General features: G+C 47.2%; 1 protein-coding gene across 2 annotated transcripts; it reads right to left on the bottom strand.

The window, feature by feature from the left end:
* Positions 1 to 436: 436 nt before the first annotated feature.
* LOC138765337 (junctional adhesion molecule-like) lies at positions 437 to 20,668 on the bottom strand. 2 transcript variants are annotated; one of them, XM_069942380.1, is made up of 6 exons: positions 20,562 to 20,668; positions 13,556 to 13,939; positions 8,843 to 9,211; positions 1,682 to 1,775; positions 971 to 1,050; positions 437 to 716 (listed from the first exon to the last, which is right to left on the bottom strand). In XM_069942380.1, exons 1-6 carry the CDS (start codon positions 20,620 to 20,622, stop codon positions 529 to 531), a joined length of 1,176 nt encoding a protein of 391 aa, XP_069798481.1. In that variant the 5' UTR covers positions 20,623 to 20,668; the 3' UTR covers positions 437 to 528. The 2 variants fall into 2 exon arrangements, with proteins under 2 accessions (XP_069798481.1, XP_069798484.1); XM_069942383.1 differs by lacking the exon at positions 971 to 1,050.
* Positions 20,669 to 20,943: the final 275 nt, after the last annotated feature.

The following is a 20,943-nucleotide window of genomic DNA, read 5'->3' as shown; positions in this document are numbered from 1 at the left end:
TAAGGGCCAACACCCAAACCCCAACCAACCAATTTTCCCCTGAAACCGCTGCAACCGTGTCTGCCTGTCCCGCATCGGACTTGTCAGCCACAAACGAGCCTGCAGCTGACGTGGACTTTTACCCCCTCCATAAATCTTCGTCCGCGAAGCCAAGCCAAAGAAAAGTAAGGGCCTGGAATGGCTTTGCTGAGGGTGGTGGTGGAGGCTGGATCAATAGGGACATTCAAGAGGCACATGGATGAAAGAAAAATAGAGGGTTATGGGATAGGAAGAGATTAGTATTTACATTTGGTAGGATATATATCGGTTGGCACAACATCGAGGGCCAAAGGGCATGTATTGTGCTGTGATGTTCTATGTTCTAAGCAGTGCCGTGCCCCATCTCCCGCACTCTTTTAATCTCAGCAGACTACTGGGTCATTCAGACAACCACGTCTTGTCCAAAGTAAATTAAACGTGTATTAATGTGTTAATATAGAGCAGAGTATCTGCCAGTCCGGCACCATTTAAGACTCTAATGGGCTGGATTCATGGAGCTATTTTGCACTCGCTTTTCTGCTCCTTGAGCCACTCGTTCCAAATCATCGGTGACAAGCAAGGATTCCACTCAAAAGTGCTGTTCAGATGGGCGCGTGGTTTTGGGATGGGGAGGGTACACACTGTTGTTAGAAATCTGCTCTCCTCCGCCTCCTGCGATGGATCTGCCCCGCCTCTTTCTGCGGACAGAACAATGCCAGTTAAAACGACCCTTGGTCACTAGACAATAACCACACCTGGCATCTCCGTTGACTTCGAACTGCAAAGGGACTTGGACCGAGGCTTCACTAGAACTCTTCATTCAATGTCAACATTTGACATTCACAAGGGCCCACATTCGCATAAAATGTGTAGCTTCGCAAATGTCGTGAATATTGATGGTGGCAAGGACAGGCAGGAAGGAAGTTCGTTCTAGTTAAGTAAAAGGACTAACCAGTGATGGTCCTACACAAAGAATAGCAGAGTCCAGGGGAGGGTTGAGGAACGCAGGGATCTTGGTCTGCATCCAACATGCTGAAACGGGAACAAACTGAGATTGGAAATTGAACGGGAAACTGATGATCAACAATGATTATGGAAATAGAATTCAATCAAACCACATTTGATTGTTAATATCCTTGGACGGATCAAGCGGATTGCAGTGAAGGGAGTGGTGGGAGAGATTTAATCAGGACCCAGGAATGTGGGCCTGGACTGACGAGGATGGTCCCAGATGGAGTAGAGGCGAGGGCTTTCCAACCAGTCTTGTTGTCAGTGGGATGGGGAGAGGCGACATTGTCTGGGCTCCTGCTCTGCTTGGAACCACCTGACTGAAACTGCATATACATCGAGCACACGGTTTGTGCTGACCAGGTAAATTCTATGTGCTGGGTGCAGGAAAAGTCACCCTCGCCGTGACATCACTGTGTTGCCTTGGTCTCAACAACCAATAGGTTCCATAGATCCAAGTTATAATGTTGAAAGCCCAAGTTATTTTTTACACAATGTCTTCAATCACCAATCTGATCGTGACATTGCCGCTTGAGGGGAAAGGTTGTTGGTTCATCCGGGGTGCTGTAAAAGTTGAATAACTTCCAAACACACACTAAGGTCCCTCCTTAAATTGACTCACGTAAAAGTAAGTGTTTTCAGTGAAATTACATACCTGTTACTGAAGAAAACGATGCACATGACAAAAAGGCCAAAAGCTTTCAATCCAAGTGGAATACACAAAATCACAACGGGAAGAAGCACGGTGACTGCAGAGACAAGGAGAGACGTCAACCCTGACTCAGGTGAAGAAATGAAGACTATGACAGGAAAAACAAAGTTAATCCTGTAGTAATGTCATCAGAAAACTTTCATACTGCTGTGCATTCAATGACCAGAATGGAACACAATATTTCGAATGGGGTCTTGTACAGCTGCAACATTAACTCGAGTCTTGAATTCAATCCCACAGTCAATAGCTGCTTTCAGGTGGAATCGCCTGGAGAATACGGCTCCAGAACGGCTGCGGGTGTCTGCGAAGGGATGTTCAGGTGGCAGCGCTGAAGGCGGTGTTCTGCCGCCTGAAAGGTCCGAAGCAGAGCAAACACCGGCTCCTGAGTCAGGGCAGGGGCAGCCGCCTGACAGCTTGCCTCCCCGCTGCCTGACAGCCCCCCTCCCCGCTGCCGACAGCCCCCTGCTCGCTGCCTGACAGCCCCCCGTCGCGGGACTACGGGACTGAGCCACCCCAGCTCAGTGCCACCCCATGCCAGGGGACTGTCAGGCACCAAAGCTAGCCGCTTTGCCTGGTGCTGCTTTCAGGTGCAACAGGAGATTCTCAGAGCTGAAGAACATACCTACAGGAGGAGGATTAGGTAAGTGCTCCTCCTGTCCGGGTTCTCCACTTTCAGGTGGCCACCCGACAGCCGCATTGGGGTAGAATAGGTGGCTTTTACAGTCAGGTATTCTAATGAAGGCCAGCACACCATACGACTTCTTAACAGCACTCTCAACCTGTGCAGCAGCTTTGAGTGTCCTGTGGACATGGGCCCCAGGATCTCTCACTTCCTCCACACTGCTCAGAGCCCTCCCGTTAACCTGGTATTCTGCCTTCAGATTTGACCAACTGAAGCGAACTACGTCACACTTTTCCAAGCTAAAATTCACCTGCCACCACAGTCCAGCTCTGCGTCCTACCAATGGCCCTCTGTATAACCACTGGCAACCCTCCAGACTATCCACAATATCACCCATTTTTTCATACTTACTAACCCTCCCTTCCACTCCCTCTCACCTGGGCCATTGCAAAGACGAGGGGTCCCAGAATAGATCCCTGCCGAATACCACTGGTCACTGATTCTTCACGCAGGATAGGGACCATCTACAACCACCCTCTGCCATCTCTGGGCAAGCCAATTCAGTATCCACAAAGGAAGGCCCCCTTGGATTCTGTGATTCCTTACTTTCTGAATTAACATTGCATGGGGAACCTAAGCAAATACCCCCCTGAAATCCATAGATCAACCACTCTGCCTTGATCAATGTGATTTGTTCAATCATAGAACATGGAATATAATGGAAGTGAAACAAGGTGCCTTGAAGAAGGGGCTCAAGCCCAAAACGTTGATTATGTATCTCTGCTATATAAAGTACTCTGACCTGCTGAATTTCTCCAGCATTGGGTTTTTAATAGAATAGGAGCAGCAAGGGTTGAGGTAGTGGTTAGCGCAATGCTAGTTACAGCGCCAGCGATCGGGACCGGGGTTGGAATCCCGCACCGTCTGTAAAGAGTTTGAACTTTCTCCGTGTCTGCATGGGTTTTCCCTGGGAACTCAGGTTTCCTCCCACCCTTCAAAACGTAACGGGGGTGTACATTAATCGGGTGTAAATAGGGTGGCATGGGCTCATGGAGCAAAATGGCCTGTTACTGTGCTGTATGTTTAAATTTGATATAACAGACCCTTCAGCCCATGACATTTTGCCGACCTATATAAACCTGTCACACAATCTAGCCCTTCCCTCACTCACACCAGTAACCCTCTATTTTTCTTACATCAATGTACCTATGGAGAGTCTTTTAAATGAGCCTGTAGTGGCACGCGCACAGAGACACGGACTGGCCCACAAAATGGCCGACGGACGCAGCGACCGCGTGGACACAAAGGTGACACCAGCCGTCGTCCCATGTGACTTCCACACAATGGGAAGATGGGGAACACTGGCAGGAATGCCAGCCAACCTGAGGTCAGTGCTCCGATGACATGGGACCCTGACATCAGCACCAGGGGCTCATAAACAGAGCTGCCAAGTTCAATAAATCAATCTTTGACTTCAACTCCTCGTGTGTGTCTTCTTTCCGCACTTTGCATGCTACATTGGTGACCCAGACAGGTCCAACTGGCAGTTGGACCCGAAGATGACGGATCAAGTGGAACCAATGACCAAACACTCAGTCTCTCTCAGGCTTCCAACATTCTGGGTGTCACAGCCATTACGTGTGGTTCGAGCAGGCCAAGGCTCAGTTCAAGCTTTGCCACATCGCCGCCGCTAACACCTGTTACTTCTATGTCGTGATGCCCTCGATCAGGACACAGCAGCAAGGGTTGTAGATTTCCTATGGCAGCCTCCGGAGCAAGGCAAATATGCAGTCCTCAAAGAGCTACTAATCCGCACTTCCGGGCGTTCCTACGCCACCCGATTGCTGTATATGGACAGATTGGGGGACAGGGCCCCATCTGCCTCAATGAGCGAGAAGCTTGCTCTAACAGAGGGCCACAAACCTTACCTGCTCTTCGAGCAGATCTTTCTGGACCAGCTGCCCGAAGATATACGGCTCTTGCTCAAAGACGAGAATTTCAGCGCCCCTCAGGGAGGTCGCTGCCCAGGTGGACATGCTTCAGAGAGCAAAGAAGAGCACCAGTGCTGCTGTACACCACATCAGCAAGCCCTATGAACAACTCCCAATGGGATCAAGGCCAGGGGAAAGGCAAATGAACACCCCGGAACAGCTTTGCTACTATCATCAGCGATGGGGTGCGAAGGCCCGTCAATGCCACCCACCCTGCAGGCTTTCGGGAATTGCCCTGGCCATCCGTCATTGATGGGTGCGGCGGTTGGACCACGTGATAGTCTCCACTATGTCTAGGACTCCTTGTTGGCCAGGCATTTCCTGGTTGACACGGGCGCCAAGATAAGCATCCAAACCCCTGCAGCCCTCGACACCCGCAGCAACATGCAGGGCCCAGCACTGAGGACAGCCAACAGCTCCTCCATTTTGACTTTTCGTACTCACACCATCCCCCTTCAGTTCGGCAACGGCCACTTTAAATGGACCTTCCCCCATGCAACTTCCTTTGGGCCCACTGCCTGCTTGTCAACCTCTGGCGACTGTGTTGGTGCACACCAGAACCTTTCTGACTCTGCCCCTGGGGGAAGCCGAGCTTCCCGCGCACCCCCCCCCCCCCCAACCTGGACTCTATAACCCTCTCAGCCAATGAATTTTCGCCCACATCCTGGTGGAGCTCCCCTCAATAGAAGCCCCACAGTTCTCCACGACTGAGCCAAAGCACAGGGTAAGGTACCAGGGGAGGTTGACCGAGGGGAGGGGATAGGCCCCACTCCACGCCAAGGCATGCCAACTCCCTCTCAAAAAGTTCAGCCTGATGAAGGAGGTATTTAAAAAAATGGAGGAGCTGGGGATTGTGCGGCATTCCGACAGTTCCTGGGCACCCCCTCCACATAGTGTCCAAATCAGCTGGGAGTTGGAGACCATGCGGTGACAACAGCTGCCTCAACAAGATCACCGTGCCCAACAGATAACCTGTGCCTCACATCCAAGACTTTTCCCCCAACCTCCATGGGGCACAGGTGTTCTCCAAGGTGGACCTCATCCGGGGGTACCACTAAATCCCAGTTCACTGCCAGGATGTCCCCAAGACTGTAATCATAACCCCCTTGAATTTCTCTGCATTTCCTTTGGTCTAACTTTTCAGCAAACAGTGGGCCGGTACCTCCCATTTGCATTCATTTATTTGGACGATATCCTCATTGCCAGCCACAGCTGCAAGGACCAGACTGCCCACCAGAGACAACAGTGCACCCGTTTGAGTGAGTTTGGGTTGAACGCCATCCCCGCAAAATGCCAGTTCAGTCTGGACACCATTAATTTCTTGAGGCACAGGATTAACAGACACAGGGCTACAACCCTGCCCGAGAAGGTCGAGTCGGTCCAGCATTTCACTAAGCCACGCACAGTAAAAGAGCTGCAGGAATTTGCCAGTATAATAAACTTTTACCACAGATTCATGCTGGCAGCGGCAAGCATTATGCGCCTCCTCTTTGCACTAATGTCAGACAAGTCAAATGACATTACTTGGGACAATGAGTCTTCCAGGGCGTTCCAGAATGCCAAAGACATGCTGGCATCTGCCACACTCCTGGTCCACCGGAGACCGGAGGCACCTATTGCCCTAACTGCCAGTGGTAACCCCTGGCCTTTTTCAGCAGGCCCCTCCCCCCATCCCCAAGTTCAAATACGGTGCTTTTGACCGAGAGCTATTAGCGCTGTATCTGGCGGAAAGACATTTCCATTACTTTTTGGAAGGCCGGGAATTCAGGGTGTTCACTGATCACAAACCGCTGACTTTCACCTTCCATAAGGTATCGGACCCTTGGTCGGCCCAACAATGGAGACACTTGTCCTACGTGTCCAAGTTTACCCCAGATATTCAGCATATCGCTGGGAAAGCAACATGATAGCCAACACTCTGTCACTCCCCCTGTGATCGAATCAATACATGGGGTGGATTACGTGGCCCTCACCAAAGCGCAGCAGCAAGACCCTGAGATCCTCACAACAGATCAACTGTCTCCGGTCTCAGGGAGGAGGACGACTCTGTCAGTCCAGGTAACCTGACGCTGCTATGCGACGTTTCCACCAGCAGCCCCTGCTCCATTGTTCCAACCTGGTGCGCCCTGCCATCTGTGCCATGGTTAAAATGGTGGCCAACAAGTTTGTCTGGCATGGGCTCCATAAACAGGCCAGCCAGTTGGGTCAAAATCTGCCTGAACTGTCAGTCCTCCAAAGTGCAGGTTGACACGAGAGCGCCCACACAGACTTTTGAGCCAGCACAGCGTGGGTTCAGCTATATACACATCGTCATAGTGGGTCCGTTGCCAGTTTCCCATGGGGCAAGAGACCTCTTAACCATGGTGGACAACTCTACAAGGTGGCCGGAGGAGGGCCCGCGGGCTGATACCACTACAGAAACCTGCATCAGGGCATTCGTTGACACATGGGTGTCTTGTTTCGGGGTCCTGGAGCACCTAACCTTGGACGGGGGTGGGGGGGGGGCAGTGTGCATACTTCACCTCTGAGCATCACAGCTCCACCACACCATGGCATATCACCCTCAGGCCAACGGGTTGGTGGAGCGGAAGAGATGGTCTACGGTGCACCTTTAATCATCCCCGGGAAGTTCCTGGCCCCCAATAAATGCCCAGAAGACCCCACGATAACCCTCAAGAGCCTGCAGCGAAAGCTGGGGTTGTTGGTCCCATGCAATCCCCACCATACAGCCAGTCCAAACATAGCGTCCCGAAGGACCTAAAGACTTGCCAGAATGTGTTCGTGAGGAGAGGCACATACAGACCACCCTTACAATGACCCTACGAGGGGCCCTAGAAACAATGGTTCCACCTTTGACCTTGACATCGGCAGTAAGGAGGAAACTTTTACCGCCAACTACCTGATGGTAGCATATCTGGACTGTAACAAGATGGTCTCCAGTCCACCCCATGACACAGGGGCAGGCCACTGAAGGCTACGGACAATGGGCTGGTCATTGGTTCTAGGGAGGGGAGGTCATGCAGCGGCCAGTGCATGGAGATGCAAACCAGCCCACAAAATGGCCGACAAACATGGCAACTGGGCGGACCAGGGGGTGACACCGACTGTCATCCCAGATGACCTCCACACGGTGGGAAGATGGGGACCTCTGGCGGGAATGGTGGCCAACCCGAGGCTGGGACTCCGAAGACGCTGGGCCCTGATGTCAGAGCCAGGGGCCCCATATAAAAGCAGAGCTGCCAGTGCAATAGATCAGTCTTCGACTTCGACTCCTCGTGTGTGTGTCTTCCTTCCACACTTCGTGATAGCGCGCACGCCGCAATCCTATTTTAACAGTGTCCTCCACCACCCCTGGCAATGCATTCCGGGCACCCACCACTCTCAGTCCAGTTCTGTGACATTCCAGTGACTCTCTGTAACCACTGGTAATCCTCCAGACCATCCACCTATGGGTCATACGCATGCTTATCCAATGATCTGGTGCTCCCTCTTAATTAAACGGTACAACATGCTGAAGGATTCTCCAGAGGCTTGATCAGCACTTGAGGGGATAGTCTGCACTTTGGTTTGACATCATATAACCATATAGCATTTACAGTACGGAAACAGGCCATCTCTAGTCCACACCGATTTAAGTGAAACTCCACTAGTTCACCTACCTGCTCCCTGCCCATGACCCTCCAACCCCCTCACATCCATATACTCATCTGACCTCCTCTTAAATGATAGAATTGACCCTGCTGCAACCACCTCTTCCGGAAGGTTATTCCACTCAGCCACCCCTCTCTGAGTGAAGAAGCCCCCTCTCATATTACTCCTAAAGTTATGCCCCCTAACCCTTAACTTATGACCCCTCGTTCCAATCCCTTCATAATTTTAAATACCTCTATCAGATCCCCCTTCAACCTTCTACGTTCCAATAAATAAAGACCCAGTCGACTCAATCTTTCTCCGTATTCTAGATACTGCAATCCAGGCAACATTTTACTAAATCTTCTCTGCACCCTCTCCACCTTATTTATATCCTTCCTATAATTTGGAGACCAGAATTGCACACAATACTCCAAACTTGGCCTCACCAATACCTTGAACAGTCTCAACATCACCTCCCAGCTCCTATATTCTATGCTATGATTTATAAAGGCCTGCATTCCAAAAGCCTTCTTCACCACCCTATCTACATGGGAATCCACCTTCAAGGAACGCTGAACTGTTATTCCTCTGTTCCTCTGCATTCCTCAATCCCTTCCCCTTCACTGCATACGTCCTGTTTTGGTTATTCCTCCCAAAATGAAGCACCTCACACTTATCTACATTAAACTCCATCTGCCAACTTTCAGCCCACTCTTCCAAGCATAATTGGAACAGTGCTATGGAACGATGTCTCAGAGGTGAGACTGACCCAGCTGAGAGATGGGCTTCCCTGCTTCTGTTCCCCTCTCTCCTTTACCACTTCACTGTGCGCCCCAGAATGTGGTAACAGGTTCTTACCGGATAGGACCTGCAGCCGGACATCACGCTGGGATATTTGGGAAAATGGCTGCTTTTTCTGAAGGTAGATTGGCATATGAAACTCCACTAAACACAGGTAAATATGACTGTCTTGCACACTCAGCTGGTTTATCTGGGTTGAGGCATTTCCCTGTTTAGGGTCCCCGATGAGCTCGTACCGAGTTGCACCTCTTTCCACTGCCCACAATCCATTAGATTGATGTCTGAATGTAACAACGTGTCGGTAGGGATCTTTCGTCATCCAGGTGACCATGTGTACGGTGTAAAATGGAGTCTGTGAGAAGATACAGGGTAAGGTGGCTGATGCTCCCTCTGCTCCAGTCACCACTGATACCCTGTGGTCAGGAGCTGAGGGAAGAACAGACACATGAATGCATCAGTGATTTTTGTGTGGAGCCTAGAGAAATGGGGGAGATATTGAACAGTTTCTTTTCTTCGGTATTCACTAAGGAGAAGGATACTGGGAGATGTGAGATAAAAAAAAGCAAATTGGGTAAATATGGGGAATATAGAGATTACAAAAGGTGTAGTTTTAAAGCTTTTGAAGAATATAAAGGTGGATAAGTCTCCGGGACCAGACGGGATCTTCCCCAGGACATTGAGAGAAGTGAGGGAGGAAATAGCAGAGGCTCTGGCGGTAATTTTCCAAATGTCATTAGATATGGGGATAGTGCTGGAGGATTGGCGCATTGTGCATGTGGTTCCGTTATTTAAAAAGGGTTCAAGGAGGAAGCCTGGCAACTATCGGCCTGTAAGTTTGACGTCTGTGGTAGGTAAATTAATGGAGAAAATTCTTAGAGATAGTACTTATAAACATCTGGATAGACAGGGTCTGATCAGGAGCACTCAACATGGATTTGTGGGAGGAAGGTCATGTTTGACCAATCTGATTGAATTTTTTGAAGAGGTGACTAGGAATGTGGATGAGGGTAGCGCAGTGGATGTTGTCTATATGGACTTCAGTAAGGCCTTCGATAAGGTACCACATGGTAGGTTAGTTAGGAAGGTGCAGTCTTTAGGTATAAATTTTAAGATAGTCAAATGGATTGAACATTGGCTGAAAGGGAGAGGCCAGAGAGTGGTAGTGGATAATTGTCTGTCAGGTTGGAGGCCGGTGACCAGTGGTGTGCCTCAAGGATCTGTATTGGGCCCATTGTTGTTCGTTATATACATTAATGATCTAGATGATGGGGTGGTGAATTGGATTAGTAAATATGCAGACGATACTAAGATAGGTGGAATAGTGGATAATGAAGAAGGTTTTCAAGGATTGCAGAGGGATTTGGGCTGCTTAGAAAAGTGGGCTGAAAAATGGCAGATGGAATTTAATGCTGATAAGTGTGAGGTGCTTCATTTTGGTAAGAAGAATCAGAATAGGACATACGTGGTAAATGGGAGAGCATTGATGAATACAGAAGAGCAGAAAGATTTAGGAGTAACGGTACATCGTTCCCTGAAGGTAGAAACTCACGTGAATAGAGTGGTGAAGAAGGCTTTTAGTATGCTGGCCTTTATCAATCATTGCATGGAATATAGGAGTTGGGAGGTGATGTTGAGATTGTATAAGACGTTGGTGCGGCCTAATTTGGAGTTCTGTGTGCAGTTCTGGTCGCCTAATTATAGGAAGGATATAAACAGAGTAGAGAGAGTGCAGAGAAGGTTTACCAGAATGTTACCTGGGTTTAAGCATCTAGAGTACAGGGAGAGATTGGACAGATTAGGTCTTTATTCTTTGGAGCGTAGAAGGTTGAGAGGGGATTTGATAGAAGTATTTAAGATTATGAAAGGGATAGACAGAGTGGATGTGGATAGACTATTTCCGTTAAGAGGGGGAAAGATTAAAACAAGAGGACATGAGTTAAGAATTAAGGGGCAGAGGTTTAGAGGTAACATGAGGGGGAACTTCTTTACTCAGAGAGTGGTAGCCGTGTGGAATGAGCTTCCGGGAGAAATAGTGGCGGCGGAGTCAATTGTATTATTTAAGAAAAGGTTGGACAGGTATATGGATGAGAAGAAGATGGAGGGTTATGGGCATTGTGCAGGGAGGTGGGACTAGAAAGGGGTGTTTGGTTCGGTGCGGACTAGAAGGGCCTAATGGCCTGTTTCCGTGCTGTAATTGTTATGTTATGTTATGTTATGAGTGGATTGACTTGATTCTACCTCTCTCTGTGGTGAGTAGAGAGAGAGAGAGAGAGAGAGAGAGAGAGAGAGAGAGAAAGAGAGAGAGAGAGAGAGAGAGAGAGCGAGAGAGAGCGAGAGAGAGCGAGAGAGAGAGAGAGAGAGAGATGCTGCCCTGAATGGAGCTGACAGTGAAGGACAAGGGAAGGTGGGTCAGGATGGGTGCAGGGGAGAGGACAGATCGAAGGATGGTTCCAAAACACTGCATGGGGATGGGGCACTTCTGACACTGTGGTGTTCCCTCAGTACTGCCCTGCAGAGGGAGAGAGGGAGCAACAGTGAATCTGGGCATCCCCAGATCCTGCTTCTGTTCATCATTTGAGACAGACGGCACTGACATAGGTTTGACTCTGTGCTGTCTGTAAGGAGTTTGCACATTCTCCCCGTGTCTGCGTGGGTTTTCCCTGGGTGCTCCAGTTTCCCCCACCCTTTAAAACATTCAAGGGGATTGTAGGTTAATTGTAGGTTTTCAAAAGATATTGGGAAATTGGTTCGGAGGAAGAGGAATGTGTACAACAGGCATAAACAGTAGGGAATAGATGAATTGCTTGAGGAATATAAGGAGTGTTTATAAAAAATATCTTAAGAAGAAATTAGAAAGGCTAAAAGGAGAAATGAAACTGCTTTATTAAAAATAAATCCAAAGGGTTTCTATATGTACATTAAAAGTTAAAGAACAGTGAGTGATAAAATTGGACCCCTTGAAGATGGGGGGAGCGGGGGGAAATTGGCTCCATGAGAAGTCAGTATTCACTAAGGAAAAGATTATTGAGCCAGATGAAGTGAAGAAATATGGTAGGGAGCTCATGGATAATATAAGGATTAATGAGGAGGTAGTGTTGGCTATATTGAAAAAGATCAAGGTGGATAATCTTCAGGTCCTGACAAAATAGTCCCTAGGACCCTGAGGAAGGTTGGTGAACAAATAGTGGGGACGTTGACAGAAATATTTAAAATGTCACTGGCCACGGGGAAAGTCCCGGAGGACTGGAGGGTAGCTCATGTTGTTCCGCTGTTCAAAAAAAGATCTAAAAGTAGACCTAGTAATTATAAGCCTATAAGTCTGACATTGGTGGTGTGTAAATTAATGGAAAGTGTTCTTAGAGATGGTATATATAACTATTGGGAAAGACAGGAATTGATTTGGAGTAGACAGCATGGTTTTGTACATGGCAGATCATGTCTAACAAATCTTTTAGAGTTTTTCGAGGAAGTTACTAAAAAGGTTGATGAGGATGTTGTCTATTTGGACTTCAGGAAGGCTTTTGATAAGGTTCCCCATAGAGGTTAGGAAGGAAGGTGGAAGCATTAGGTATTAATGATGAAATAGTGAAATGGATTCAACAGTGGTTGGATGGGAGATGCCAGAGAGTAGTGGTGGAAAATTGTTTGTCAAATTGGAGGCCGCTGTCGAGTGGAGTGTCTCATGGATCGGTACTGGGTCCATTGTTGTTTGTCATATATATTAACGATCTAGATGATAGGGTGGCAAATTGGATTAGTAAATTTGCAGATGATACAAAGGTTGGTGGTGTTGTGGACAGTGAGGAAGATTATCAAAGCTTAGAGGGTGATATTGGACAGTTAGAAGAGTGGGTTGAAAGATGGAGTTGCTACATTTTGGTAGGACTAATCAAAATAGGGCATACACGTTAAATGGTGGAACAAAGGGATTAAGGAGTCATGGTACATAATTCTCTGAAAGTTGAATCACATGTGGACAGGGTGGTGAAGAAGGCATTTAGTATGATGACTTTCATAAATCGGAGTATAAAACACGGGAGTTGGGATGTTATGTTGAAATTGTAGAAGGCATCGGTGAGGCCAAATTTGGAATATTGTGTGCAGTTTTGGTCTCCAAATTACAGGAAGGATATAAACAGTATAGAGAGAGTGCAGAGGAGGTTTATGAGAATGTGGCCGGGGTTTCAGGGTTTAAGTTACAGGCCGAGACTTGATTCCCTGGAGTGTAGAAGGTTGAGGGGTGATTTGATAGAGGTATTCAAAATTATAAGGGGGACAGATAGAGTGAATGTGGACAGGCTTTTTCCACTGAGAGTGGGGGGAAGTTCAAACAAAAGGGCATGGACTGAAACTAAAAGGGGAAATGTTTAAGGGAATTTCTTCGCACAGAGGGAGTATGGAATAAACTTCCAGCAGTGGTGGTAGAAGCGAGATCAATGTTAATGTTCAAGGATAGGTTGGATAGGAATATGGATGGGAGGGGTGTGGAGGATTATGGATCAAAAGCAGCTCAGTGGGACTTGGTGGGAGAAGATGTTTGGCACGGACTAATAGGGCCAAACTGGCCTGTTTCTGTGCTGTATATGTTTATATAGTTGTATGAATTTGCACGGCGTGGCCTGTTACCGTGCTGTATCGCGAAATTGTAATTAAACATCTCCATCCGGACGAGACACAGGACTGGTATACATTTATTTATCAGCGTTGGACAGGGGAGACGTATGCTCTGTGACCTCTGGAGTAGTTGCAAACTTGAACAGTATTCCTCACCTCTTACAAACAAGTGCGTTATTAACTCAGATTGAAACTTTCCAACGTTGAGCTCCAGTCCGCAACGATATTTGGCGTTATCTTCCTGCCGCAGATCCTCCACCATGATGGAGGCATCTCTCTGGCTGAGGTCCCCCACGAATCTGAAGCGACCACCTCCGGCCTCTTGCGCCTCTTTATCACACCAGGAGAGGCTGGGGCCATGAAATGTACAGTCAAACACAAGGTTTTGATCCCAGAATTTCCTCCGGTACCACATCACTGAACCGGTGATGGTCTGATTAATGCAGTTGTGGGTAAAAGTACACGGCAACACGGCAAAGCCTCCTTCCACGGCAAACACCTTATCAGCCGCAGACATCGTCCCATTGGGAAACAGAACATCTGCAGAGAGGGAAAGATTTGAGGTCAGAGATAGGAGGATGATGCAGCTTAACCCACAGCTAAAAACCTGGTGCATGGGGGAGGGCTTCAGGTATTGGCCTCTCTCCCAGGGAAGGTGGGACCTGTGCCGATGGGACAGTTTGCATCTGAACTGGAGGAGAACTGATATCCTTGCAGGAAGGCTTGCTTGTGCTGCTCTGGGGAGTTTAAAGTAGGTTAGCAGGGGGATGAGAACTAGGGTGCCAGAGCAGATAGAGGAGTGGAGGAGGGAAAAGATGATGTGAAAATTGCATGTAATGTCAGAAGTCAACGGGTTGAACATGGTGGAAATGTTCTCAGGTGCACCGAGTCAAGCTTAGAATTTGGGATTATGACATTGTGGGTGCCACAGTTAGCGTAGCTATTAGCGCAATGCCCTTACAGCGCCAGCGATCGGGACCAGGTTTCGAATCCCGCGCTGTCTGTAAGGAGTTTGTACGTTCTCCCCGTGTCTGCGTGGGTTTTCCCCGGGGGCTCCGGTTTCCTCCCACCGTTCGAAATGTTGTAGGTTAATGGGGTGTAATTGGGCAGCACGGCCTCGTAGGCCGAAATGGCCTGTTACCCTACCGTGTGTCTAAATTTTAAAAGTATCACAATGCTTCGAATCGCGTGGTTTCATCTGCGCGCTGTTGTTTTCATTGCCGCTGGTGTTGTTATAGTCGCTGCTTTTGTCAAATATTCTGTCATTTTAGCTACAATTTTGTGGTAATTAGTATTTGTGAACCTGAATCAATAACTTTCTTGAGAATGAAGTAGAATGATATTGTAATTTAAAGGTGTAATTTTAATTTTGCAAGTTGTTTATCTCACAGTGATCGCCGGTACATTCAGCGATCTATGGGAAGTACAATTTACGAGGAGCGTTAGTACATACGTCAGTATGGTCTGGTACGGGAGGTGGTCCATCGTGGGAGGGTGGAGGGTGACACCACGAGTTACCCCGCTGGGTGACACCAACCCTAGTGATGTCACTGTCGCAAGTTTCATCCTTTGTCTGGTTTGCAGGGGAGTGGTTAAGGTCTGAAGCGGGAGGGGCTCAGGCATTTGTACAACAATGGATACATGGGAGTGTTACCGGCTGGGATTCAATCAGGTGCTTTGGGATGTTTTTCAATATTGTCTGTTCTCCAGGTGTTAATGGTTTTTATAGTTTTGCTGCTCCGTTTTCTGCAGGAAAATGGTTGGACATTCTCGGCATTCACGAGCAAACAAGCTGTTGGAACTCTCTCCGGGTCATGGGCTGGTTACAGCCAGGAAGGCCATTTAGCCCATTCAGGCTCCATGCCAGAGCACTCTCCCACCGCCCAAAAAATTCCTTGCTTTCGTAAAAGTATCCAGGCCCTTTTGAATACTCCCACTCCCAGCCCTGATCCCATGTTACAGCCCAACCTGCGCCTGATGGGGTAATGCCCCTTGGCCAATTAACCTTTATCCTACAGTCTCAGCTCTTATCCCTTCCACCAATGGCAACAGCCTCCCTCGGTCCACACCAGAATTTCAGGCACCTCCATCAGGTATATCAAGTTGTGAGTCAAATAGATTGATTGATAGTCCGTGACTCAGAGATAATTCTGAGAACTTATTTGCTGCTAACGAGCAACCTAGAATGTTCAACCATCGCCCCCTCCTCCAGAGACATCAGTGACCAGAGGACATCGGTTAAAGATCAGGGGTGGAAAATTTAACAGGTAGCTGAGGGGCAATTTTTTTCACACAGAGGGTGGTGAGTGTCTAGAATGGGCTGCCAGAGGAGCTGCTATTGTAGCGTTGCAAAAACATTCAAACGGATACATGGATAGGATGAGTTTAGAGGGATCTGAGCCAAAAGCAGGCAGGAGGGACCAGTGCAGCTGGGACATTTTGGTCGGTGTGGGATGTGGGGCCAGATCTCTACGCTGTGTGACTCTGACATGTCTCCTTGCAACCCTCGCTATGGCAGTGAGAACAAACAGGCCATGAATGAGGAGCAAGAGACTGTTTGGCCCATCTCGCCCGCACTCCCACTAAATAAAATCTGGTGCGCGGACTCACTAAAGGCCAACTTTGCATGTAGAATCAGTGGAACTAGACAGAAGAATAGTTTGGCACAGACTAAAAGGGCTGAAAGCCCTTTTTCTGTGCTGCACTGGTAAGGAAAGCAAATGGAATGCTCGCATTTATTTTGAGAGGAATAGAATATCAAAGCAAGGATATGATGTTAAGGCATTGGTCAGACCGCACTTGGAGTATTGTGAGCAGTTTTAAAAATTTAGACCTACAGCACAGTAACAGGCCCTTTTGGCCCACGAGTCCATGCCGCCCAATTACACCCCCGGTACGATTTTGAAGGGTGGGAGGAAACCGGAGCCCTCTGGGGAAAACCCACGCAGGTACAGGGAGAACGTACCAACTCCTTGCAGACAGCGTGGGATTCGTACCCAGGTCCGGATCACTGGTGCTGTAACAGCGTAGTGCCAACCATGCTGTTGGGCTCCAGATCTAAAGAAGGATGTGTTGGATTTGGAGAGGGTCCAGAGGAGGTTTACAAGGATGATCCCTAGAGTGAAAGGGTTTTCACTTCAGAAGAGTTTGAAGGTGTTGGAATTGTACTTGCTGGAATTTAGAAGAATGGGGGGGGGGGGGGGAATCTCATTAAAACCTATTGAATACTGATGATAAAGTGGTTGTGGAGAGGATGTTTCCAGTGATGGGGGAGCCTGCGACCAGAGGGCAGAGCCATAGAATACAAATACTTCCTTTTAGAACAGAGATGGGGAAGAATTTCTTTACTTGGAGGATAGAGAATTTGAGGAATTTGTTGCCAGGAATGGCTGTGGATGCCGAGTCATTGGGAATATTAAAGCGAAGGTAGATATTTTTGATCAGGAAGGGAATCAAGGGTTATGAGATGAGGTAAACCACTGTTACGCTATGATTGGCTGCTGCCAGCTGGACACGCCTCCCGAGACCGATCCTACCCACAGCCCCTTGCATGCTCCCCATTCCACTCTCTCTCGATCAGTCAATGAGGCTGATGGCTGTTCCAGTCTATAGTTAATAAAACCCTGATAGTTTCATCGCTTCAGACTTTTGTGATTATTGATGGTGTATCAGGGGAGAAGGCATGAGAATGGGTCAAAAAGTAGAGTAAATTTGCCATGATGGAACGGTGGGGCAGACTCAATGGGCTGAATGGGCTAATTCTTCTCCTATGTCCTATGGTGTTAAGGACAAAGAGAGCCCTCTATGTCTTCACTTTCCCATCTGATAAGCCACTCTTGGATGCTTCAGCCAATGTCAACGTGATCCCACTACTAGTTGGCATCTCTATCTAATCCCATAAGGATTAGCCTCTTCATTGATCCATTTGTCCCTCCCTGCACAACGGATCACCCCCTTTGTCACTTCCCACTGCAAATGTACAAGATTCAAAATGTGCCCCAATGTCTCCCCTTTCACCCCCCTCATCACTTCCATCCATAGCAACTCCATCCAATCTAATCTGCTGCACTGAATGCGACCAAACGCAGATAAGGCATCTACATCGTCAAGCTCTGACGGAGATGGATTTTTCGTTATGTAGGAAGATTGTGAAGTTTAGATGGTCTGACTGAATTAAATATTTGGATATTATTTTATTGACAATAATTAAGATAATTTATTTGCGTTGAATTATTTTCCATTATTGGCTAAAATTAAAAATTATTTAAATAGATGGAAGGACTTACCAATAACGTTAGTAGGAAGAGTTAATTGTATAAATGATGGTTGAACAGGGGAGAGGATGAGGGAGGAATTGGTCAGCGTGGACTGGGAGCAGAGGCCAGTTGGCAGAACAGTGGAAGACTTTCAAAGAGATTTTTCAAGGTACTCAACAAAAATATATTCCCATTTAAAAATAAGGGCAGTAAGAGAGGGAAGAGTCAGCCTTGGTTAACTAAGGAAATAAAGGAAAGTATAAAATTAAAAGCTCATGTGTACAAAGTAGCCAAGAGTAGTGGGGAACTGAAGGACTGGGAAAGCTTTAAAAGGCAACAAAGGAGAACTAAACGGGAAATAAGGAAAAGGAAGGATCATGAAGGGAAATTAGCACCAAATATAAAAACAGATAGCAAAACATTTTATAAATATATAAAACGGAAGAGGGTGGCCTGAGTCAACATGGATCCCTTGGAAGATGAGAAAGGGACATTAATATTGAGTAATGGGGAAATGACCGAGGCATTGAACAGATATATTGTGTCACTCTTCACAGTGGAAGACATGTCCAGCATGGCAAAGAGTGGTGGTAGGGAGGCAAAGGGAGGTGAGGGCCTCGATAAAATAATTGTTACAAAAGAGATAGTGATGAGCAAACTAATGGGACTGAAAGCAGACAAATCCCCTGGTCCTGATGGGAGGCATCCCAGGGTACAGAAGGAAATGGCGGAGATATAGTCAATGCGTTGGTAGTCATTTCTAAAATTCTCTGGATTCTGGGCAGGTCCCGGCAGATTGGAAAACAGCAAATGTCACTCCACTTTTGAAAAAGGGATGTAGGCAGAAGACGGGTAACTATCGGCCATTTAGCTTAACGGCTGAGGACGGGAAAATGTTTGAAGGTGTCATAAAGGATAATAGCGAGACATTTAGAATGAAAGGGTTCCATCAGGCAGATGCAGCATGGATTGAGAAAGGGCAGGTCTTGTTTAACAAGCTTGCTGGAGTTCTTTGGGGATATTGTGGGTGTGGTAGATAGAGGGGAACAGGTTGATGTTGTATATTTGAATTTCCAGAAGGCATTTGATAAGGTGCCGCACAAGAGATGTATCAAATAAGATACAGATGAATGGAGTCAGGGGAAGTAGATTGGCATGGATTGAGGATTGGTTAACTGACAGAAGGCAGAGAGTCGGGATAAATGGGGGTAAGTGGGGTACAACAGGGGTTGGTGCTGGGCCCACAGCTGTTCACCATTTATATTGATGATTTGGAAGAGGGGACAGAGAGTAGTGAAGCCAAATTTGTGGATGATACTAAACTGAGTGGAAAAGTACAGAGGATGTGGAGAGACTGCAGAATGATATAGTTAAGTTAGGTGAATGAGCAAAGGTCTGGCAGATGGAGTACAACATTAGTAAATGCGAGGTCATCCACTTTGGCAGGAAAAATAGAAGAGCAGATTATTATTTAGGAGAAACTGCAGCCTGCTGTAGAGCAGAAGGACTTGGGAGGGCTTGTGCATGAATCACAAAAGGTTGGGTTGCAGGTGCAACAAGTTATTAAGAAGGCAAATGGAATGTTGGCCTTCATCGCTAGAGGAATGAAATTTGAGAGCAGAGAGAGAGGTCGTGCTGCAACCATACAAGGTACTGGTGAGGCCGCACTTGGAGAACTGTGTGCAGTTCTGGTCTCCAGACTTGAGGAAGAATATACTGGCCTTGGAAGCAGTCCAGAGGAGGTTCACCAGGTTGATCCCAGAGATGATGGAGTTGACCTACGAGGAGAGACTCAATCGCCTGGGATTATACTCACTTGAATGAGAGGAGATCTTATTGAAGCATATAAAATTATGAAAGGGATAAGATAGAGGCAGGAAAATTGTTTTCACTGGTAGAAGAGACCAGAACTAGGGGACAGAGTGTTAATATTCAGGGGAGTAGATTTAAGATGGAGATGAGGAAAAACTGTTTTTCCCAGAGAGTTGTGAATCTGTGGAATTCTCTGCCCAGGGAAGCAGTTGAGGCGACTTCATTAAACATATTTAAGATTCAGCTAGATAGATTTTTACATAAAAATGGAATTAAGGGATTATGGGGAAAAGGCAGGTAGGTGGAGTTGAGTCAATAATCTGATCAGCCATTACCTTATTGAATGGCGGAGAGGCTCGATGGGCCTGATGGCCGACTCCTGCTCCTATTTCTTATGTCCTCTCCATAGATACTAACTGACCCATGGAGTCCTCCAGCTTCTCCTGGTTCACTCAATAATCCAGCATCTGCATTCAAACCCCAACTCCACATTACCGCCTACTCATGCCAACCTTTTTCTCATGTGTTTATTGTTTCTCTCTCTCTCTCTCTCTCCCTTTCAATCTCTCTCTCATTCTCTTCTCTCTCTTTCATTCCTTTTCTCTCTCTCACTTTCACTTTCTTCCTTTCGTTCACTCTTTCTTTCTTTTACCCTCTTTCTCTTCTATCTTCTCCTTCAAGATCTTTCTCTCACTTTCTCCCTTGTTTTCTCTATCCATTCTCTCTTTCTTTTTTGCTTTCACTTTCACTCTTCTCCTGCTTTCTCTTTCTTCCCTCTCTCGCTCGTTCTCATCCCTCTTTTTCCTCTATTACAAAGCTCAAAATCTGTATACATTTTTCTCCACCTGCTCTGCCACCAGATCACCTTCACCAAGAGTGTAGTATTTCAAGAATGTGGCTTAACACACCCTGCTCCCCCCTACCACCCCCTCCCCCAACTTTCTTCTCAAAGGCACTCAAAGCTCCAGCAACCCCCATCTCGGCTAGGCCAGACTTAACCAAAGTCCAAAGAGGTGGAGCACCATTAGTGTGGTGGAAATTCAAGCCAAAGGAGAGAAGAAGAGACAAAAACAAGGTGAATAGAAAATACCTACTGTAACCCTGAACGACGACTGACAGCAAGACCATGCAGAGATAAACCGCAAGAGAGTTCATTCTCAGTACTTCATTGTGGAGTCCTCTTTGGCTACTGCTTGTTATTTCTTGGCATAGAAACTCGGAAGTTGCTCAATGTTTCTTAATTTCCTTCACAAATATCAGGTCTGTTGTAATTAGTGACCAGAAGGAAGACATTTTATAGCCACATGCAATAGAGTCCGAATCAGCAATTATATCCACACTGCCATCAGAAACCCATCATACCAATTCCATTTACCAAGAACTTGGGTCATAATGATAATAACCATCGATCATTAGTTTTCCAATGTAAAATTCTAAAACGAACAAGAGTCATTGGTTAATGGGGGTATTTGGGTG

Source organism: Narcine bancroftii, chromosome 1 (genome assembly GCF_036971445.1).
Source record: "Narcine bancroftii isolate sNarBan1 chromosome 1, sNarBan1.hap1, whole genome shotgun sequence".
Classification (NCBI taxonomy): Eukaryota; Metazoa; Chordata; class Chondrichthyes; order Torpediniformes; family Narcinidae; genus Narcine; species Narcine bancroftii.
The sequence above is the reverse complement of the archived record's forward strand: the minus strand, read 5'-3'. Positions and strand labels throughout refer to the sequence as shown.